The following is a 20523-nucleotide window of genomic DNA, read 5'->3' on the forward strand; positions in this document are numbered from 1 at the left end:
GCCCAGGGTTTTGAACCGGCGACCTCAGTGTTTCCAGGTCGACGCTTTATCCACTGCGCCACCACAGGTCAGGCACTATCTGCATTTTAAAGAACTCATAAAACTCAATAACAAACAAACAAACAATCCAATAAAAAAATGGGAAGAGGACATGAACAGACACTTCTCCCAGGAAGAAATACAAATGGCCAACAGATACATGAAAAGATGCTCAGCTTCATTAGTTATTAGAGAAATGCAAATCAAAACTACAATGAGATACCACCTCACCCCTGTTAGATTAGCTATTATCAACAAGATGGGTAATAGCAAATGTTGGAGAGGCTGCGGAGAAAAGGGAACTCTCATCCACTGTTGGTGGGACTGTAAAGTAGTACAACCATTATGGAGGAAAGTATGGTGGTTCCTCAAAAAACTACAAATAGAACTACCTTATGACCCAGCAATCCCTCTACTGGGTATATACCCCAAAACCTCAGAAACATTGATACGTAAAGACACATGTAGCCCCATGTTCATTGCAGCACTGTTCACAGTGGCCAAGACATGGAAACAACCAAAAAGCCCTTCAATAGAAGACTGGATAAAGTAGTATTCTATGGAATACTACTCAGCCATAAGAAATGGTGATATCAGATCATTTACAGCAAAATGGTGGGATCTTGATAACATTATACGGAGTGAAATAAGTAAATCAGAAAAAAACAAGAACTACATGATTCCATACATTGGTGGAACATAAAAATGAGACTAAGAGACATGGACAAGAGTGTGGTGGTTACCAGGGGTGGGGGGAGGGAGGACGCAGGAGGGAGGGAGGGAGAGAGTTTAGGGGGAGGGGGAGGGGCACAGAGAACTAGATAGAGAGTGAAGGAGGACAATCTGACTGTGGGCGAGGGGTATGCAACATAATTTTTTTTTTTTTTTTTTTTTCATTTTTCTGAAGCTGGAAACAGGGAGAGACAGTCAGACAGACTCCCGCATGCGCCCGACCGGGATCCACCCGGCACGCCCACCAGGGGCGGTGCTCTGCCCATCCTGGGCGTCGCCATATTGCGACCAGAGCCACTCTAGCGCCTGAGGCAGAGGCCACAGAGCCATGCCCAGCGCCCGGGCCATCTTTGCTCCAATGGAGCCTCGGCTGCGGGAGGGGAAGAGAGAGACAGAGAGGAAAGCGCGGCGGAGGGGTGGAGAAGCAAATGGGCGCTTCTCCTATGTGCCCTGGCTGGGAATCGAACCCGGGTCCTCCGCACGCTAGGCCGACGCTCTACCGCTGAGCCAACCGGCCAGGGCCCAACATAATTTAATGACAAGATAACCTAGACATGTTTTCTTTGAATATATGTACCCTGATTTGTTAATGTCATCCCATTAACATTAATAAAAATTTATTAAAAAAAAAAACTATCTGCATTTTGAGTTTTATGCTGTTCACATTTAATTTAATTATCAATGATTTTGTTTACATTTGCCATTTTGCTATTTCTTTGTCTCCTGCCTTTTTCCCTCTATTCCTCCTTTACTGCCTATTTTTTTGTTAACTATTTTTTAGTGTAGCATTTTATTCTCTAGTTTTTGTTACTAAACTTACTCAGTTATTTGCTTTAATTGCTCTGAGGATTATAATCTGCATCATAATTTATCACAGTATACTTTAAGGGTAATAATTCTAGTAAAATATAGAAATTTTGCTACAGTATAACTTCTTTGCTCTTATTCCTTTGTGCTGTTGTTGCATATATTAACATTCTAACATGTTATAATTCAGCAATAATCTTTTTTTGAGAGAGAGAGAAGCATCAGCTTATAATTAGTTCACTTTAGTTGTCTATTGATTGCTTCTTGTATGTGCCTTGATTGGGGTGCGGGAGGGTGTCTGAAGCTGAGCCAGTGACCTTCAGATTGTGTTGATGATTCCACTTCCAAGCTGGCAAGCCCGCTCTCAAGCCAGGAACCTCGGGGCTTCAAACTGGGGACCTCAGTGTCTGGGTCGATGCTCTGTTCTCTGTGCCACCATCTGTCAGGCATAGTCTTCTAATTAATAATTTATATATATAGTCTTATGTCTTAGTCTTAAAAAGTTAGTAAAGAAAAAGTAAGAGGAAATATATTTATTTACTTATTATTTAGTCTTTTATATTGGTATGTATTTACCATTTCTGACGCTCTTTATTGTGGATTTGAGTTACTGTCTGCTGTTATTCCCTTTTAACTCAGACTTCTTTTAGCATTTATTATAAGGCATGTTTGCTAGCAACAAATTCTGTCTTTGTTTATCTGGGAAGGTATTTCTTTAGCTTTCATTTTAGAAGGATAGTTTTAAAGGACATAGAAATATTTGTTGACAGCCTTTTTCCTTTTGAATGTGTCATTCTACTGCATTCTAGCTTCTTGTTTTAGATGAGAATTTAACCACTAATTGTATTGATACTTCTCTGTTCTTGATGATGTGTTTTTCTCTTGCTTTCAGGATTTTCTGTTTGTTTTACACTTAGCAGTTTGTGGAACCTCTTTGTATTTATTTTCCTTGGTGTTTGTTCAGCTTTTTATCTGGGTAGTTTCATGCTTTCCATCAAATCTAAGGAGTTTATTGTTTCTAAGTCTTTTATTGACATTCTGTATTGATTCATTGTGCTTAAAAGATGCTTTCCTTTCGTTCTTTGGATATATTTGTAATACCTCTGAACATATTTATAATAATAGTTGCTTCAGAGATTATATTTTAAGTTCACTATCTGGGAATACAGACAGATTCAGTTGCTTTTTCCTAATTATTGATTACACTTTCCTCTGCATTGTGGTACTGTAATGTTGTGGGGGGAACTTATAACACTTTAGATTCTGACTTCATCCCTGGAGGGGATTGTTTTGTTGGTATTGTTTGCTTTTTAGTAATTTACCTGGGCTAAGTATGTGGAATTGTTTCACCAATGGTGTGTATGTACTGCCTTTAGTGTCTGCTCAATTTATTGTTTTGGTTTTGTTCTAATTTTTTTTTTTTTGTATTTTTCTGAAGCTGGAAACGGGGAGAGACAGTCAGACAGACTCCCACATGCGCCCGACCAGGATCCACCCGGCACGCCCACCAGGGGCAACGCTCTGCCCACCAGGGGGCGATGCTCTGCCCCTCCGGGGCGTCGCTCTGCCGCGACCAGAGCCACTCTAGCACCTGGGGCAGAGGCCAAGGAGCCATCCCCAGCTCCCGGGCCATCTTTGCTCCAATGGAGCCTTGGCTGCAGGAGGGGAAGAGAGAGACAGAGAGGAAGGAGGGGGCGGGTGGAGAAGCAAATGGGCGCTTCTCCTATGTGCCCTGGCCGGGAATCGAACCCGGGTCTCCCCGCATGCCAGGCCGATGCTCTACCGCTGAGCCAACCGGCTAGGGCCATTTTTGTTCTAATTTTTATTTTTAATCATAGTTCTCAAGGAGTAGGAAGTGTTTATTCATAACTTAGTAGTCATCCAATTATTGGGCAGAGACTGTGCTCAAACACGGCTCTCCTGCCAATGGAGCTGTGTATATAGGGAAAATACCTTCCAAGTTCAGGCCATTTTCAAGTCCGCCCTGGCTCTTACTTCCTGTGCGGTCTTTTCTTGTGTCCTCAGCATGTGGGCATAGCCTCAACCAATAATATGCTTTTGGTGACAGCTGAAAGCCTCACGTGCACTGACAGTGCTCTGGAGTGGGCATCACCCATGGCTGAGTCCCCATGACAGAGTCCCCATCTGCTTCAGCCACCAGTCTCCTGCCTGCCCTTCCTGGCAGGACTTTCACGTGGAACTGGTGGGTAGGTAGGATAGAGGCAGTCCTGAGTAAGAACACTGCCAGTTCTTACCTGAAGTTCAGCAATATTTCTCAATCTGCTAGAGCTCTGAAATGGTTGCTTTTGCCAGTTTTGTCCAGGTATTAAAGAGAGAATTTGCTCATTCAGACTTAACCTACAGTCTCACCCTTATTTTAATTTCAGAAATGTTAGTGTCAGTTAATCGCTATCATGATTTCTTTTTTGGGCCCAAAAGGTGTGTGCTGTTATCACCTATTTATTATTCAAAATGACCTATCAGATCATTTTGCATTCCTTGAGAGAAATCGCATTAGTTTTTTGTTGGAATTATTTAGCAGATTAATATAAATTTTTTAATTTTTATAGTAGTTCTATTATACATAAAGAAAATAATTAGTAGGACTTTGTGTGATTTATACAGGAATGCAAGGATGGTTACTCTCAGGAAATACATTCATGGATATTTTATGTATATGTCACGTAAAATCCCTGTATTATCTCAGTTAATGCTGAAAAATTACATTCATGAAACACAACATTTACGCTTAACTTATAGATTTATTGAAAACCTTTTAGTAAATTAGGGTGCCTGTTATCACCAATATAATTTGACATATTTTAGATGTTTTTAACCATTTCGATAAAGCTGGAGATAAGTCAAGAGCAATGAATATTGAAGATTGGCTCTTAGATCTTTTATACTGAGAAAATCCAAGAGATTCCAGTGCAAAACTGCTTGACTAGGTTGGACAAGGAATAAATGTGTAGTATACATTGTGTAACAAGGGCCGGGGCATGAAGAATCTATTAGTAACAAAAACACAAAGTATCCTGAGGTGTGCTAGGAAAACTAAAAATAATATACTGAGCAATTAAAAAGGAGTTGCAAAGAAGAAGGACATGATGGTTGTAAAAATATCAGTTGGTTCCAAAAGTGTGTTTTTCTCTGTGCCTGTCCCTGTGGGACGTCTCGAGGTAACAGACTTGTCTCTCGGCAGGAGGAGGAAGAGGAGCAACCCCAGCCAGCGCAGCCTCCCAGCCTGCCTGTGGAGGAGAAGAAGAAAATTCCAGATCCAGACAGTGATGACGTTTCTGAGGTGGACGCCCGGCACATCATTGAGTAAGGCATCTCTGCACACACTCCTCTTTCGCCAGCTTTCTTCACGGGGGTGCAGGCTGGGCCTTTAGAATGCCAGCTTCTCCGTGGATGGCACACACCACTGTCCAGCTGGCAGCCACTGGGAGACTGCAAGTGGAAGTCCAGTCTGGGTGCTTCTGCCCTCCCCCCACTTTCCCGGATTGGTACTTGCTGCCTTTCCTGTCTGTAGACTGCCCAGGTACACTTTTGCTTCTCTTAAGGTTTAGGTCATGGGTCCTCAATCAGAAAGGGCTGCTCTAGAGTCTTGTGTCTGAAATATATTGTCACAAATAGAAATGTGTGTACTCACGTGTTGATTCTGTTTGCTTCCAGAAATGCCAAGCAAGATGTTGATGACGAATACGGTGTGTCCCAGGCCCTCGCTCGTGGCCTGCAGTCCTATTATGCGGTGGCCCATGCTGTCACCGAGAGAGTGGATAAGCAGTCGGCACTTATGGTCAATGGTGTCCTCAAACAGTACCAGGTGAGGCAGGATGGAGCCATGCCCACATAGCAGCCTTGACAGATGGGTTCCCAGCTTGTCAGAAACTGCTAAAGTTGGACAGACCCACGGTCACATTCTACTCCTTTTCTCTGGATACCTCACTTTTTCTCTCTAAGCCTTAGTTTCCCCATCTGTAAAGTAGAAACATGATCTGTTAGGTTAGCCACCAGGAGGAAATGAAACATTGCAATATATCAGTATTATCTGGTGGTTGCTTGATCTGTGCAAGGCAGAATCACAGCGTGTTCTATGCTATTAGCTTCTGAATCCCCAACAACTCTGCATTAGGCACTGTTATCCTCTGCATTTTACAAGATGGGCAGTATGCATATGAGGAACAGAGAAGTGTATTGATTTATCAAAATTTCACAGCTTGGGAGTGGTCTGGTCGGTCCAGTACTGGACCTAGGTTTGGGCACAGGTCCATGTTCCCTGGAGCTCTGTGCAGTGTGGGACAGTGAAGAGCTAGAGTTTAAATGTCCAGAGCTGGAGCCCTGGACTTAGCTCTCCTGTGTGAAGGTAAAGTGACACTGGTGCTAAGGCTCGTGTCAGGCCTCTCCTGGATCAACCAAGGGTCAGACATTTCTGTCTTAGCAGAAATGTCTCCTTCTGTGGCCACATATCCCAAGCTTAATTATGAGCTCCCAGGAGGCAGCTGGTTTATCTCCAATTAAAGAACACATCTCCTTGATTTTTCGTTTGGTTATGACCCCTACTCCCCAACTTTCCTTGAAAGAACTCTCAGAACCTCCATACCAATATCAGGTTCCAAAGAGACTAAGCCACTGACCAGTGGAAATTTCAGTGGCCAGTGTAATCAGAGGAATCAGAACTTGGTTAGAAGTTACTTCCTTAATGTTATAAAAATTTCCAAGTTTTCCTTCATAACATTCTATATTCTATTTAAAAACAGTCTTCTCTTGCCTGACCAGGCACTGGCGCAGCGGATAGAGGACCCAGGTTTGAAACCCTGAGGTCACTTGCTGGCTTGAGCACAGGCTCATCCAGCTTGAGCCCTGGCTCACCAGGCTTGAGTGCAGGGTCACTGGCTTGAGCGTGGGATCATAGACATGACTCCATGGTCGCTGGCTTGAGCCCAAGGCTGCTAGCTGGAGCAAGGGGTCACTCACTCTGCTGTAGCCCCTGGTCAAGGCACATATGAGAAAGCAATCAGTGAACAACGAAGGTGCCACAATGAAGAATTTATGCTTTTCATCTCTCTCCCTTTCTGTCTGTCCCTGTCTGTCCCTCTCTCTATCTGTCTCTCTTGCTAAAACAAACAAACAAAAACTGTCTTCTCATTAACTAGACCTCTTTAGAAACTAGAAACCTTTTCAGCTTGTATTGCAGAAACCTTGCAAGCTCTGGAAAGCTCTTAGTTAATTTTGACACAGTGGTTAGGGAGTTGTTGATCGTGGGGTGATTCATCAGGTCCCCTGAAGCCCTCATGATCTCTGAATTGAGTGCCACATGGCTGTGGGCAGGTTTGTCCCAGTGTGCTATGTGGCTTGGTGTCAGGCAGTGACAGATGGAGCTTGTAACAGAAACTTAAGTTTAGATGTGTATCTGAAAAAAATTTTATATATAGTGCATATATTATTAACACAGCAACCCTATGATTTTGTAAGAATGACTGCTGAGAATGAGGCTAGAGGTAAAAAGAGTGGAGTGATTGAAATTAAAACAGAATAAAGATAGCTATGGGCAGTAGGTGAGACAAACTTATTCCTGGTTGTGCAGAAGTCTCTGAAATGTAGGGAATGCTCTCAAACCTGACCTGGGCTTCAGTGCTGGCCACCTCTCACTTTACAGATCAAGGGCTTGGAGTGGCTGGTATCCCTGTACAACAACAACCTGAATGGCATCCTGGCCGACGAGATGGGCCTGGGAAAGACCATCCAGACCATTGCGCTCATCACGTACCTCATGGAGCACAAGCGCATCAATGGGCCCTTCCTCATCATTGTACCTCTCTCGTAAGTGCACCCACCCCTGGAGGCCTGGGGTGTCCAGTGTGAGTACCCCACTGCTCGTCTTCATTGGTACCCCAGTCTTCATTTGCACATCTGTGTGTTAGTTTACTCGAGCTTCCCTAACAAAGTACCACAGCTTCGTGGCTTAAACACAGGCATGATTTTCCCAGAGGCCATACATCTGAGAACAAGGCATCAGTAGTGTTGGTTTCTTCTGCGGCTGCTCAGTCTTGCAGATGGCCATCTTCTCCCTATATACTCGCACTGTCTATATCCTAATTTCCTCTTATAAGGACACCAGTCATTGGATTTGGGCCCATCCTGATGACTTTATTTTAACTTCATTACCTCTTAACAAACCCTTTCCGCTGTTACATTCTGATGGTTATGGTGTTAAGGACTTCAACATGTGGATATTATGTAGACCCAACTGAGCCCATAACAGCCTCTCTGTGGTTTCAGAGGCAGGATGGGAAAGGGCTGGTGATGGTGTTCATTCGTTATATCAGCTGGGGCGGGTGTCACAGGAACTGAAGATCCTCCTGCTAGAAGACTGGAGTGGAGCCATTTGAGCAAACACTGTTGCCTCCCCCTACTGGTGGCACAGGAGCCGTGTCAGTCCCAGTGCAGCCCTGGTGACACAGATGCGCAGGTGTGGTGAGGCCTGGATTCCCAGTCAGTGTCCTGAGGTTCTCACCTGCCACCTGTTTGCACCGCTGTTCTCTTCCTCCTTGCAGACCCCTCTCTGGGTATCCCTCTTCCCAACCCAGCCTGTGTCACAAAATGCCTCACCTGCCCCAGGGTGTTACTGGAAGCCCTAAGGTCCCCTTTCATTGACCAGCTAAGGTCACATGTCCAATTATGGGCTTAAGGGGATGGTCTGCTTTGATGTCAGGCTTACTGTGTGTGCATTTGGCCTGGCCCTGAAGGGGAACCCCTTAATTTCTGCCCAGCACTCAGTAGGGACCACGTCATCATCAGATCAGTAGATGAAAGGGAGAATGGGAAGCCGAGTGCTCGTGCGTCCTGCCTTTAAGGCTGCCAGGCCCAGTGGCCACGCACCCGTGGGTGCGGATACCAGCATCCCACAAGAATTTAACTTGGAGAAATATTTTTTTTTTTTTTTTTTTTTGCCTTTCTTCCCTCATGGTGACATAAAATAAGCTGCCTTGGTAGGCTTCGTGGAGAGGACTTTCAGTGCAGTAGGAGGTCCCAAGCTGGCAGGTGCCGGGCCACTTCCTCCCTGGTGGTCAGACCTAATTGGCTTCTCAGCTTCCCACTGCACTTGGCTGTGCACAGCCTCACAGCCCTCTCTGTTCCCGCAGGGTGTGACTTCATCTCTCACGGCTTTCTCCAGTGTGCTGTTCTGTAACCTGGGTTTTTTATTTTTAACTTCTCATTTTAAAATGGTTTCAGATTTATAATAATTGCAAAAATAGTATAAAGAATCCCTAAACTTACCTTTCACCTAGCCTCCGAAATCTTACATAACCCAGGACAGTTAACACCAGGAAGGGAACAGTGACTTAGTACTGTTAATGAATCTAGAGGTGTTCTTCAGTTGTCTCTTTCCCCCATTAATAACCTTTTAGGGTCCCGAATCCCACTTTGCGTTTTGTTGTCACATTCTCTATTACATGTTTGTGACAGTTCCCAAGTCTGTCTTCTTCCTTTATAATCTTGACATTTGAATACTGGCTGTTCCTCTGACTGTGTGTATGTGTGATGTGCCCATTTCTGAAATTCTGGGAGAATCCCTTAAGTCAGTGGTCCCCAACCTTTTTTGGGCCATGGACCAGTTTAATGTCAGAAAATATTTTCACAGACCGGCCTTTAGGGTGGGACAGATAAATGTATCACGTGACCGAGACAAGCATCAAGAGTGAGTCTTAGACGGATGTAAAAGAGGGAATCTGGTCATTTTTAAAAAATAAAACATTGTTCAGACTTAAATATAAATAAAATGGAAATAATGTAAGTTATTTATTCTTTCTCTGCGAACCGGTACCAAATGGCCCACGAACCGGTACCAGTCCGCGGCCCAGGGGTTGGGGACCACTGCCTTAAGACGGATGCTGTGCTTTCGATTCCCGGCCAGGGCACACAGGAGAAGCTCCCATTTGCTTCTCCACCCCTCCGCCGCGCTTTCCTCTCTGTCTCTCTCTTCCCCTCCCGCAGCCAAGGCTCCATTGGAGCAAAGATGGCCCGGGCGCTGGGGATGGCTCTGTGGCCTCTGCCTCAGGCGCTAGAGTGGCTCTGGTCGTAACATGGCGACGCCCAGGATGGGCAGAGCATCGCCCCCTGGTGGGCAGAGCATCGCCCCTGGTGGGCGTGCCGGGTGGATCCCAGTCGGGCACATGCGGGAGTCTGTCTGACTGTCTCCCTGTTTCCAGCTTCAGAAAAATGAAAAGAAAAAAAAAAAAAGACGGATGCTGTGCTCTTTTTGGGGCCTCATGTCAGGAGGCCCGAGATGAAGATAACTTTGGCCTTGGTAATGTGGGGCCTACCCATTTCCCCACGTAAATCTAAGAGCTCTCCTTTGTAATTCTAGGTCTCTTTTGGGATGGCACTTAGAAACCGTGTAAATACCTTATCTGTCATTATATTTTATTAGTAATTTTAGCATCTATCAGTTAAATCTCACCTGAAATGATGATTCCTGTGAGAAGTGCCAAATAGAGGATTTCTCTTTTCATGAGAAGCATCACTCATAGCTAGGGCACTTCATTGATTGCTTCTTGTATGTGCCTTGACCTGGGGGTTCCAGTTGAGCCAGTGATATCTTGCTCAAGTCAGCGACCTTGGGCTTCAAGCCAGCGACCATGGGATCTTGTGTATGATCCCACGTCCCAGGTCGACATTCTATCCACTGTGCCACCACTGGTCAGGCCATTTGTGTGGTTCTTTATATCATACTGGGCTCTGTCATTATAAGAGTCCAGAATGGACAGTATCTCTTATTAAGCTAAACATGTTCATATTTTAGTCTCCAGTTCTCAGCTAGGACCACATGCTTCATTCTAGGGTTTTCTCCTTGTTTATTTTTTTGTTTCTAGTGTACATATATAGCATTTTCACAATAACCTGTCTCACAGTTAACCGTGAGAACCAACTTTACCACCTAGAGTATTATGTTTAGATCCAGTTCCTTTCATCTTGAGGCTTACAGTTTCCAATTAAAACACATTTTTTTGAAGGTTATTTAAGTTGGCACCTTCTGCCATTCCCTTTAGTGAGGTTATGCCATGTGTTGATCATCAGCCTTTTACACCCATGCTCCATCCGGACAAGGGTCCAGTCTGTCAGAAGTCACCTCCTCCAAGCCAGAAGATCTGTGCCTAGAAAATGTTTATCGACTTTGAGCATTCAGCTGTCCCATCCACCAGTTGGGATGTATAGCTCTCCACTGTGAGTTTGTCTTGCCTCCCTCTTGACTGACCTCTGTCTTCCATCTGTCTCCTCGTATCACCCCCTGAATCTTTCTTGGCTCTTCTCCCCTCCTATTGCACATGCTCCCCACACTTCAGGCTTTAGTAGTCCTTGGCTTCTCTCTCCTGGGCTCCCCCATTGCTCCCTTCAACAGAAGCCAGATCTCAGTGACTAGACCAGGGAAATCCTACTGATCCTCAGTAAGGAGAAGTCAGTCTAGGGCCAGGCCATCTGAAGTGGGCCCAGTGGTTTTAAGGTGCCATCATGGCCCCTGGCTCCTGCACTTTTCTGTTTACTCATTCTTAGCATGTGACTTCTGCTATCAAACTTCTTACCTCATGGTTGCAAAATGGTTGCACTGTTTCCCATCATCTCATCTCAGTTCCCAGCATAATGGGAAGGGCAGAGGGCAGCAAGAGCATATGGCACTGAGTCTCCTTGCTCCTCACCCTCCTTCAAGAACTTGCTTTCCCTGGCATTCACAACAGCAACTCGAGTTTTAATCTTATTGATTCTGACTATGTCCACTTGGTTGGCCCTGGCTGCCAAGGAGCCTGGGAGCTGTGAGTTTAAGGTAGAAACAGCACCACCACCCACATGGAACTGAGCAGTCTGCCACTCAGCCTTTGAATCCTGTCTTTACAAATCACCCAGTCTAGACTTTCTGTGAGTGAGTTACCTCCTTTACCCAAAACTTTGTGTCCCAGTATTTTTCTGAGAATTGGCTCACTTGTGAATTTGGCTTTATTGTTGTCATCACTCTCTCCAATGCCTCTGTCTTATAATCCCAAGTGACCTATTCCTCCTTACAAACCTTCCGGCCCCCATATCCAGTTACTTCCTATCTTTCAGTCCTTTTCTTGGCCTTGCTCACCCCATGGAGGAGCAGCCACAAGTTCTCACTCCTATCTGCTCCTGATCCTCCAGTCCTCTGCCTGAATCTGGCTTGGTCTTACCTGCTCACTGTCTTCATTCTGTGTCTTACTGGGCAGGAGCCCACAGTGGCTGCCATTTTTATTTTGAGCTGGCATAAAGATCCAGGTGGTATCTCCCTTACTCCCTGTTCTCCATAGCATGATCTCTAACATGGTTCTGAACCTGAAACGGAGCATTGTCAGCCTGTGCCTTTTTCCTGGCAGCAGGGTTGCAGAACATGGCTTATTCTCACAGAGGGCTTTGACCCCCACAGTGGTGACAGAGAACTGGTCTCTAAGGTTCAACCTCTGGGTCTAGCTCTCTTCTTACTTCCTGTCTCCTGCTCAAGCTGACCCAGGCTCCTCCCTGACCCTGTCCCCACCGCTATACTTTTGTGTGTCCCTATTTCTTCCACCTGGGGCACCTTCCTTTCCTTCTCTCAGCCGCCATTGGAGACGATCAGTTACTCTTCCAGCTCTGAGGGTCACGGTCACGTTGCCCTCACTTCCCAGCGGATGTTGGTATGAACAGTGAGCTGTTGTTGGTTGAATAGGACCTGACTGTTCCTTCATTGTTTCCATCAGAACGCTGTCAAACTGGGCATACGAATTTGACAAGTGGGCCCCCTCCGTGGTGAAGGTGTCCTACAAGGTATGTCACAGCCTGAGGAGGTGAACATAGGGGAGGGCAGGGTAGAAGAGTAGGAAATGCAGATTAGTGAAGAGGGAAGTCAATTTGGATTGATAACATGAGGCATTTGTGCACATTTCCTGTGTTATACACCGGGGATCATGGTGGTAATGCAGGTTTGAGATCACTTATTTATTTTGGGGGTTAATGCTTATTTTTAAGTAAAGTTACAGACTAATTTGTGGGTGACATTGATGTAGTCTCAAAGAATCTTATTCTCACCTGAGCTTTGGTTAAAATTCATTCATGTACAATGACATCTAGGATCAGTTCACCCTGTGAAGTGGGGATTAATGTTGCTTATTGCCCTGATGGGGAAACAGAGGTTCTGGCCCCGTGGTGGTGACAGAAGACTGGTCTGTAAGGTCCAACTTCTGGGCCTCATGTAGCCACTTAGTAGCAGTCAGGTTGTGCCTGACCACTGCGCTCCCAGGTCAGGCTCTCCACCCGCTGCTGTGCAGCTCTTTGCCCATGATGGGGAGGGGGTTTCAGCAGAAGGAACAGCATGTGTGGGGGAAACTTGGTACATTTGAGGAGTTCAAAGTAGTTCTGGCAAAAGCTTATGGGACCCAGTGAAGATCAGTCTGTTTAAAATATGAGCCTGGAGAATGCTGGTCCTGATCACATAGCTCAGGAGTTTGGACCTGGAAGAGGGACTGGACTGATTTGCTGATGGGAAATAGGCTGGAGCTGCCATCCTGGGGTGATCTTGGTAGCTGGCATTCGAGTGTGAGATTTATAGGAGGAGGTCCTGGTTTCTAGCTTGGAGGCCTGAGATGGGAGCTAGGAAGAGGTGGGGAGCTGATTGGTCACTGGGACTGAGGCAAATGGTGGTGCAAGCAGCAAGCCTCCCAGAACACCCAGGCTGCCAGTGGCCCACAGGCCTTTCTCTGCTTCCTGCAGTTGGCACTCGGCAGGTTGGGGTTGGAGGACAGGAGCCAGCAGCCTTGGCCAGCTCTCCTCCCTGATCAGGGTGCTGTGACCTGACCCCCACATCCCTGGGAGGCTGACATGTGCGTATCTTGTTGTCTTCACAGGGCTCTCCGGCAGCCAGACGTGCTTTCGTCCCACAGCTCCGGAGTGGCAAGTTCAACGTCTTGCTAACGACATATGAGTACATCATTAAAGACAAGCACATCCTTGCAAAGGTAGTGTGTTCTCATTTAAAACACCCGGCCCAGGTGCTCAGTATTGTCAGGGAGCATGTAATCTTGCCCAGTCCTAGATTGTCACGTTTGTGTCACACTTCACATCTTCTCAACACCCCTTGCAAGTAATTTTTCACTGATTCCCCTCCAGATGTATATAAAGACAGCTGCTGTGTGTGTGTGAAAGGTCCTAGTCAAGGTGACCTTGGGTTTGCCTGACTGGCCCAGGCTGGCCCAGCGTTAGGTCCAGAGATGAGGTTGTCTGTGTAGCACATGGATGAGCTCCTGGGGCTTTTGCCCAAAGATGCCTGCCTGCAGTGTCCTTGGTAGGGCCATGGAGAAGCCAGCCTTCTCTTTACCTATCTTTAAGAGACCTCAGCTCTCCTTTCGTGGTGGCTGGGCCTCCCCCAGCACAGCCATGGTGAACCAGCCCGTGAAGCTGTCTGAGGCCGCGTGGCCCATCGGACTTGGGCTGTTGGGCTGGTACATTCATGGGGGCTGTGCAGACCTCTTATCTGACGTAGTTGTGAAGGTGGCTCTAGTTAGGCCATAGTGAATTTCTGAGAGCATACTGTGTCCCAGATGTAAAACAGACACCATTCCTTGTCTACAAAAAGCTTGTTTCCTGGTTTGAGGAGGGGGCGAGGCTATAGATGATGTATCTGGTCTCACCACTAACCATCCAGTGGAGTACAACAGAGGGTAGAGTCTTTGATCTAGGGATGGAGGAGATGTTTACAAGTGACCACAGCTCGGGGGCTGGATCAAAATGATAATGGCTGCTTGATAGGTATCTTCAAGCCTACAGGTGAGGAAAGTGAGGCCCAGAGAATAGCTGTCCAATGTGCGGGTCACCCTCTAACAACACAAAACCATCTAGCAGCAGCTTTAATTAATGCTCTGAAATAGGGGTTTCTTACGGGAGAGGGCTGCTGCACCCTCTGCAGTCAGATGTGCCTCTGACATGCACTGCCTCACTCAGGCCCCACTGCCCCCAGGAGGCTGAAGCGCAGGGCGGCCACGCACTGATAGACTCAGCGTTAAACCCATATCCCTCAGATGTGTAGCCACCAACGGGCTCATGGTGCAGCCCCAGACCCTCAGGCTTATGCTCTGAACCTGCCTGTGCCACACCTACCTTTAGAGGCACAGCTTGCTGATTGTAGAATGTACTTACTGCTGCACCACATTCCCTATAGATGCATCCTGTCCCCACCAGTGGGCCCCTCTGGTCAGTGGGAGGTAGGCTGTTTGGGGATTTTTCTCTGCTACATATTAGCATATATAATTTTGGGGAGAAAACCAGAGTACTTTTCTGCAACTTGCTTTGTTCATCTCACAGCAGGGGCATGTCTCCGTCAGTCTGTCCTCATCCCGTGCTTTATAGAGTCATATTGTGTGGCTATGTCTTAGTGAGGTGGTCCTTTGTTGGGACATTGTCATGCCCACCTTTTCCACCTCAATGGCTCTTCCTCCTGGAACCCTCTTGCCTAATGGCTGTGAGAGTATCGCTCAGGTAGCCCCACAGCCTCTCTTCTGAACGCCTGCTTTTGGGCCTGCAGATCCGTTGGAAGTACATGATCGTGGATGAAGGCCACCGCATGAAAAACCACCACTGCAAACTGACACAGGTCCTTAACACACACTATGTGGCCCCTCGCCGCCTGCTGCTGACAGGCACGCCGCTGCAGAACAAGCTCCCTGAGCTCTGGGCACTCCTCAACTTTCTGCTGCCCACCATCTTCAAGAGCTGCAGCACCTTTGAGCAGTGGTTCAATGCGCCCTTTGCCATGACTGGAGAAAAGGTAGGTGTGCGTGGCCACCCATGTGGTAGCAGGGTGGGGCAGGGAACCATGATCGTGGGCTGTCCTCAGGAGCTGGGTGTGCATTGAGTGCCTACCAAACCGGGCTGGGACTGCTGGGTGCCAGGGCTGGGGTCCATGTCGTCATGGAACAAGGCTGGAGAAGGCATGCAAGCCCCAGAGAAGAGCAGTGATCATGTGGGTGAATTCTGAGGAGACACTCAGGGCTTCCCTGGAGCTGCACTTTAGACCCAGCAAGGGCACAGTGAGGAATATGGCCTTGAGGCAGCTGTGGGGCCAACACAGGGTTGTGCAAGTGCAGCTGGATGGCCCAAGGGGCCTGTGGGTTCCTCTAGGGAGTTTAGGTTTCACCCTAAGGTCAGTGGGGAACTTGGAAGTTTCCAGTCTCAGGGGCAGCATGATCAGATTCTGTGTATTTTGTTTTTAAAGCGCTCTATGGCCAGTATATTTCGTATCTCAAGGTCTGTATAGTCACGAGTGGCATTGTCAGTCTGAAAAGCAGACTGGCATGGGGGCTTTCAGAGGCCAGGTCTACATCCTTTGTTGAACTCCTCAAGCTGGCTTAAGAGTGGTGCTGTGGGGTTGAGCTGTGTGTGAGTTGGCTGCATTTTGTGGTAAAGGCAGCTAGGCCTCCAGAGGCTGAGGAAGTAGGTACCACTGCGTAGGGTAATGTGGAGTGTCACTGCCCACTAGTTCCCGATTATGAGATTTCCTTGCACAGGTGCAGGACAGTTGGGGCCACCACACCATGTGCACAGACATGGTGTCTGTGCCTCACCAGCATTGTTTACAAGGTGTTCCCTTCTTGGTATCTTCAAAAGGGCTTCTTAGCCTGAAGCCCTTCTGAAGGAGAAGCTGAGGCCTTTCCAAGAGTCCCAGGACTCCCATCCCAAGAGCTGAGGTGCAAATGCTCTAGTTTCATTTACTTTCAAGTTGAGCAAAAGCTTTGCTAAGAGGTATTTTTAGGGGACCCACAGAAGAAAAGTTCAGGTGTCGTCTTATTTTTCACTTAAAAAAAACTTTTTTAAAATATAACTTTTTCCCAGAGTAGCAATCACCCTGGGAGAGCAGTATCTCTTCCTCTCCTTCCTGTGGCAGCTAAAATAAGAGTGGATGTGGGGCTCCCAGTGGTGGGGAAGGTGGGGAGGGTGGTGAGTCCTCCATGAGAATCATCATTGACATCAGATACTTTATGAATGTGGCCGCCTCTGTGCCACTTAGCTTTCATTCAGATGTGCAGTTGGGTTTCCAAGCACACGAGTGTGTATTGGTATGTGTTACTTCGGGGTGTGTATTACACAATAGTGTGTTGCTGTGTTTCTCTTTATAAGGCCTATGGAACGTGGTGCCCTGGGGCCTTTTGTTCCATGTCCTGCTGTTTCTAGGGAAGGACCCAGACCCTTGGTGTTTTGGAAGAGGGTACTTTGCCAAGCTCTATCAAGCAGAAGGCAGTCTGGAAAAAATGTTTCAGACCTGGGCACCAGCTAACTCCAGATGACCCTGTGCACGCCTCCCCATGCGTCTGCCCCTGCCCCGCCTCTGTAAGTAACGCTTGGTCTACATCTCTCCTGGTGTACCAGGTGGACCTGAACGAGGAGGAGACCATCCTTATCATTCGTCGTCTCCACAAAGTGCTACGGCCCTTCCTGCTCCGGCGGCTTAAGAAGGAGGTTGAGGCTCAGTTGCCTGAAAAGGTAATGTGACGATTTTAAATAGAAGCCACAATGCAGCAGTGTGTGGGCTTCTGCAGGGTGGGCCCGTCAGGTGGCTCTCTTGGTGTCTCTGGCCTATGGTTTCATGGGGATGGTCACCCACCCCGTACGGATCACTAAAGGAAGGCCGGGGTGTGAGGTTAGAGCACAGAATTTCCTCACGCCAGAAGAGCTTGGAGGCCATGGGCTCTCAGGATTGGGCTGCTCCCCACCATGAGATAGCCCCGAATTCTTGCTCAGGAAACCAGTACCACAGGTTTCCCCAGGGCTCTTCTCTTCACCCATGGTGGGTTGGGCCTTCCTGGCTACAGTTACCCCTTCGGTCACATTTGTCCTTTGTTTTCTGGCTAGCTGTGGAGAGGCCTTCAGAATGTGGCCAAGTGTGTCCTCATTAGAGAGGCAGCTTGTCATCGCCCTGGAGGTCCAAGGGCTGGCCTTCATTAGGCTGCTGTGAGCTGCTTGCCTGTCTCTTCACTGCTCATGTGGCCGTGGAGCTGTCACTGGTCGGGCCTGGAGCTGGGATAAGGCTTGTGCCTGCTGGAACTTTGAGCACTGAGAGTGGGAAAGGGAGGGAAGCAGGTGCTGTAGGGGTGAGAGCAGCCCAGAATTCCCCTCCATGTTCCTCTACCCTGGGTGCCCCTCATGCCCCCAACTGTTAGTGCTCTTCACCGTCACCCTCATGTAATTCGATCAAAGCACACATCCAGTGCTCCCAAGAGACATTCTGCCTCAGAAACAAATGGGTCTAGGTGGGGGCTTAGACTCGGACACTAGGACCCGCCTGATGGTGCTGTGTACCCCTTGCAGGTGGAGTACGTCATCAAGTGCGACATGTCTGCCCTGCAGCGTGTGTTGTACCGGCACATGCAGGCCAAGGGGGTGCTGTTGACCGATGGCTCTGAGAAGGACAAGAAGGTTGGCCTGGCCCCACCTCCCCACCAGGGCGGGTGGGTTGGAGGCATCTGGGTGTGTGGGGCTTGAGCACCCTGTAACCAACAGGCCTTTCACCTCCTTGGAGTTTATTATTGTGGTCAAGGTCCAATCTGGTGGTGATCCCAAAGACATTGCAGAACTATTATTTAAGTCACTGCTGTTGCTAACAGGCTGTGTCAGTAAGGCTGTGGGGATCAGAGACTCATGCCCTGTTTTAGGGGCACACTTAGTTCCCCAAGACCCTCCCAAGTCAGCTGTTATCTGGGTCGGGCATTTTTTTCATTTATGAAATGGGAGCCCCCACAGGTGCAGCAGTGGGACAGTTGGCAGCATGGGTCCCAGCACTAACTCCCACAGCTAGACTGTTCTCATGAGCCCTGCCTTCCCAGCTGAGAAGAAGCTGCCTCAGCAGCCATGACCACTCAGCCCCTCACCTTATTAGCAAGTGCCGTGTGCGTGGGGGGGAGTGTTTCAGTGTAGAGGAGTGGGGGCTGGCCAGGCTGCTGCCTTCTGACGTCCCAGTGCTCCCTTCCCCCCAGCTCCCCTCACCAGAACTGAAATTATCCTCCCAGATTTCTTGATTCTGTGCCCAAGCCTCAAGCTTGGCTCTACCTCCCATTTCCTCCTATAGATGTTCTGTTTGGGCCCTTCCTCCTTCCCTCCCTCCCTTCTCTCCCTCTCTTCCTTCCATCCTTCACTTCCCTCCCTTAGATGAGAAACATCAGCTCATAGTTGTGTCTTTGATTACTTCTCATACTTACCTAGATGGCTGGAGGACAGGGCTCCAGCCGAGCCATTGACCTTCGGCTTGAAGCCAGCAACCTTTGGGCTCAAAGGGCGACCTTGGGGTTTTGAACCTGGGACCTCAGCATCCCAGGTCAATGCTCTTCCACTCTGCAACCACTGGTTAGGCTGTTTGGGCCCTTTCTTACCTGAGTTGTGGCAGCAGCGTGTTTCCTAGTTTACTTCTGTCCTATAGCACCCACTCATCAGTGAATCTTTCCTTCACCCTATAGCCAAAGAACTTTCTAAGTCATGGCCCATCTGCCTAAAGCCCCAGTGCCCAGAATAAAACTGGTCTTATAAAGCATTTGTGATTCAGCCTCACTCTGTCAGTGTTACTTCTCTTCCTCCCTGCCTTCCACCCCTCCAGTGTGCCAGGCAGTCTCTGCTTCCCCTGGAGCTGGCTTCCAGCCCCCACAGGAGCCAGCTCCTCAGTCCTAAATCTCTGCCACAAGCCATATCTGCCCCGAAAGCTTCTCTCCTTTCACAGTCCCCTTTCCACCACCCATCTCCCTCCACCCCCGGACGAGACCTGATTTCAGAGACTCTTTCCTTCCTCCGCAGGGCAAGGGCGGCACCAAGACCCTGATGAACACCATCATGCAACTGAGGAAGATCTGCAACCACCCATATATGTTCCAGCACATCGAGGTGAGGCCCCCTGCCCGGCCCCGGGACACCCATCACCAGGACAGCAGGTCTAGCCGAGCCTGTCGGCAGAGATACATTGCTTCTCCCTGACAACTTAAAAAGTTTATAATATTTTGAGTAAGCAATGCCTATACATCTGTCTCTGTTGATTTTCTGTTTGTATATACTTATGGGAAAGAATCTAAACTATAGGAAAATGTTTGATAGAAATGGAAGCCCCTGAAAGCCTATCCTTAGATAACCACAGAGCATTAGGAAACTCTTCTTTGGGTTGTTTTCCATCTGATAAGGTCACACTGCCTCTGGTCATTGAATACTAACATTTCCCACTTGGTGACATATGGGGTTGTCCTGGGTCATTGCATCAACCCAGAGCTCTCCTCTTCATGACATCATAGCATCACTACCTTTTGGGTTATGATGCCCTTTGAGAATTTGGATTCCTACTTTTGGAAAGCATGTACATGTCTATGTTTTTTGGTATAACATTTCAGGGTCTCTGGGACTCCTTTTCAGCACTCCCAGGATGGTCTGAGTACTTCCATCCTTGTGTGCTCGTTTTGGTGGTTAGGAATGTTTTACCATGATTTTCTTTCCTTCATTGGAAGAACACAAGGGAAAGGACATGGATGGGATAGGAAAGCTGCGTTTGACATCTATGAGTGGCCTCGAAGCCACTGTGGGCAACTACTGAGCACTGGTTTAGGGATCAGAGGTGTGGCGCTGGCAGCCTGTTTCTGCCCCGCCTCGAACCACCCCCACTGAATTCTCTCTCATTTCATTGCAGGAGTCCTTTTCCGAGCACCTGGGGTTTACTGGCGGCATTGTCCAAGGGTAAGAAGCGTCCTGGCGGGGTGGGGTGGGCAGGTGGGCCATGTGATAGTGTTTCCTACATGTTTCCTTCGTTTTGTTGCTATTGTTAAATTGGTCCAATTTCAAAGGCACTATATTTGTGGCAGAAATTGTAGAAAATACAGATAAACTCAAAGAAGAAAATTAAAATTCTCCACACATTGAGAGTTACCCACCATTAATCCCAGG

At 47.8% G+C, this 20523-nt stretch overlaps 1 protein-coding gene across 7 annotated transcripts in view; it reads left to right on the top strand.

The window, feature by feature from the left end:
* The window catches only part of SMARCA4 (SWI/SNF related, matrix associated, actin dependent regulator of chromatin, subfamily a, member 4), a 101175-nt gene that overhangs the window by 48133 nt on the left and 32519 nt on the right, over positions 1-20523 (top strand). For all 7 annotated transcript variants that reach the window (XR_010731108.1, XM_066273597.1, XM_066273615.1 and 4 more), the window contains exons 14-23: positions 4781-4902; positions 5254-5404; positions 7238-7401; positions 12327-12393; positions 13470-13580; positions 15143-15385; positions 16984-17097; positions 17923-18030; positions 19396-19482; positions 20270-20316. Coding sequence is in view for 6 of the 7 variants with exons in the window: in XM_066273597.1 (XP_066129694.1) it covers positions 4781-4902; positions 5254-5404; positions 7238-7401; positions 12327-12393; positions 13470-13580; positions 15143-15385; positions 16984-17097; positions 17923-18030; positions 19396-19482; positions 20270-20316 (1214 nt within the window). In the remaining variant the exon portion in view is untranslated. The remainder of the gene's footprint in view (positions 1-4780; positions 4903-5253; positions 5405-7237; positions 7402-12326; positions 12394-13469; positions 13581-15142; positions 15386-16983; positions 17098-17922; positions 18031-19395; positions 19483-20269; positions 20317-20523) is intronic.

The sequence above is a fragment of the Saccopteryx bilineata genome, chromosome 1, assembly GCF_036850765.1.
Source record: "Saccopteryx bilineata isolate mSacBil1 chromosome 1, mSacBil1_pri_phased_curated, whole genome shotgun sequence".
Lineage (NCBI taxonomy): Eukaryota > Metazoa > Chordata > Mammalia > Chiroptera > Emballonuridae > Saccopteryx > Saccopteryx bilineata.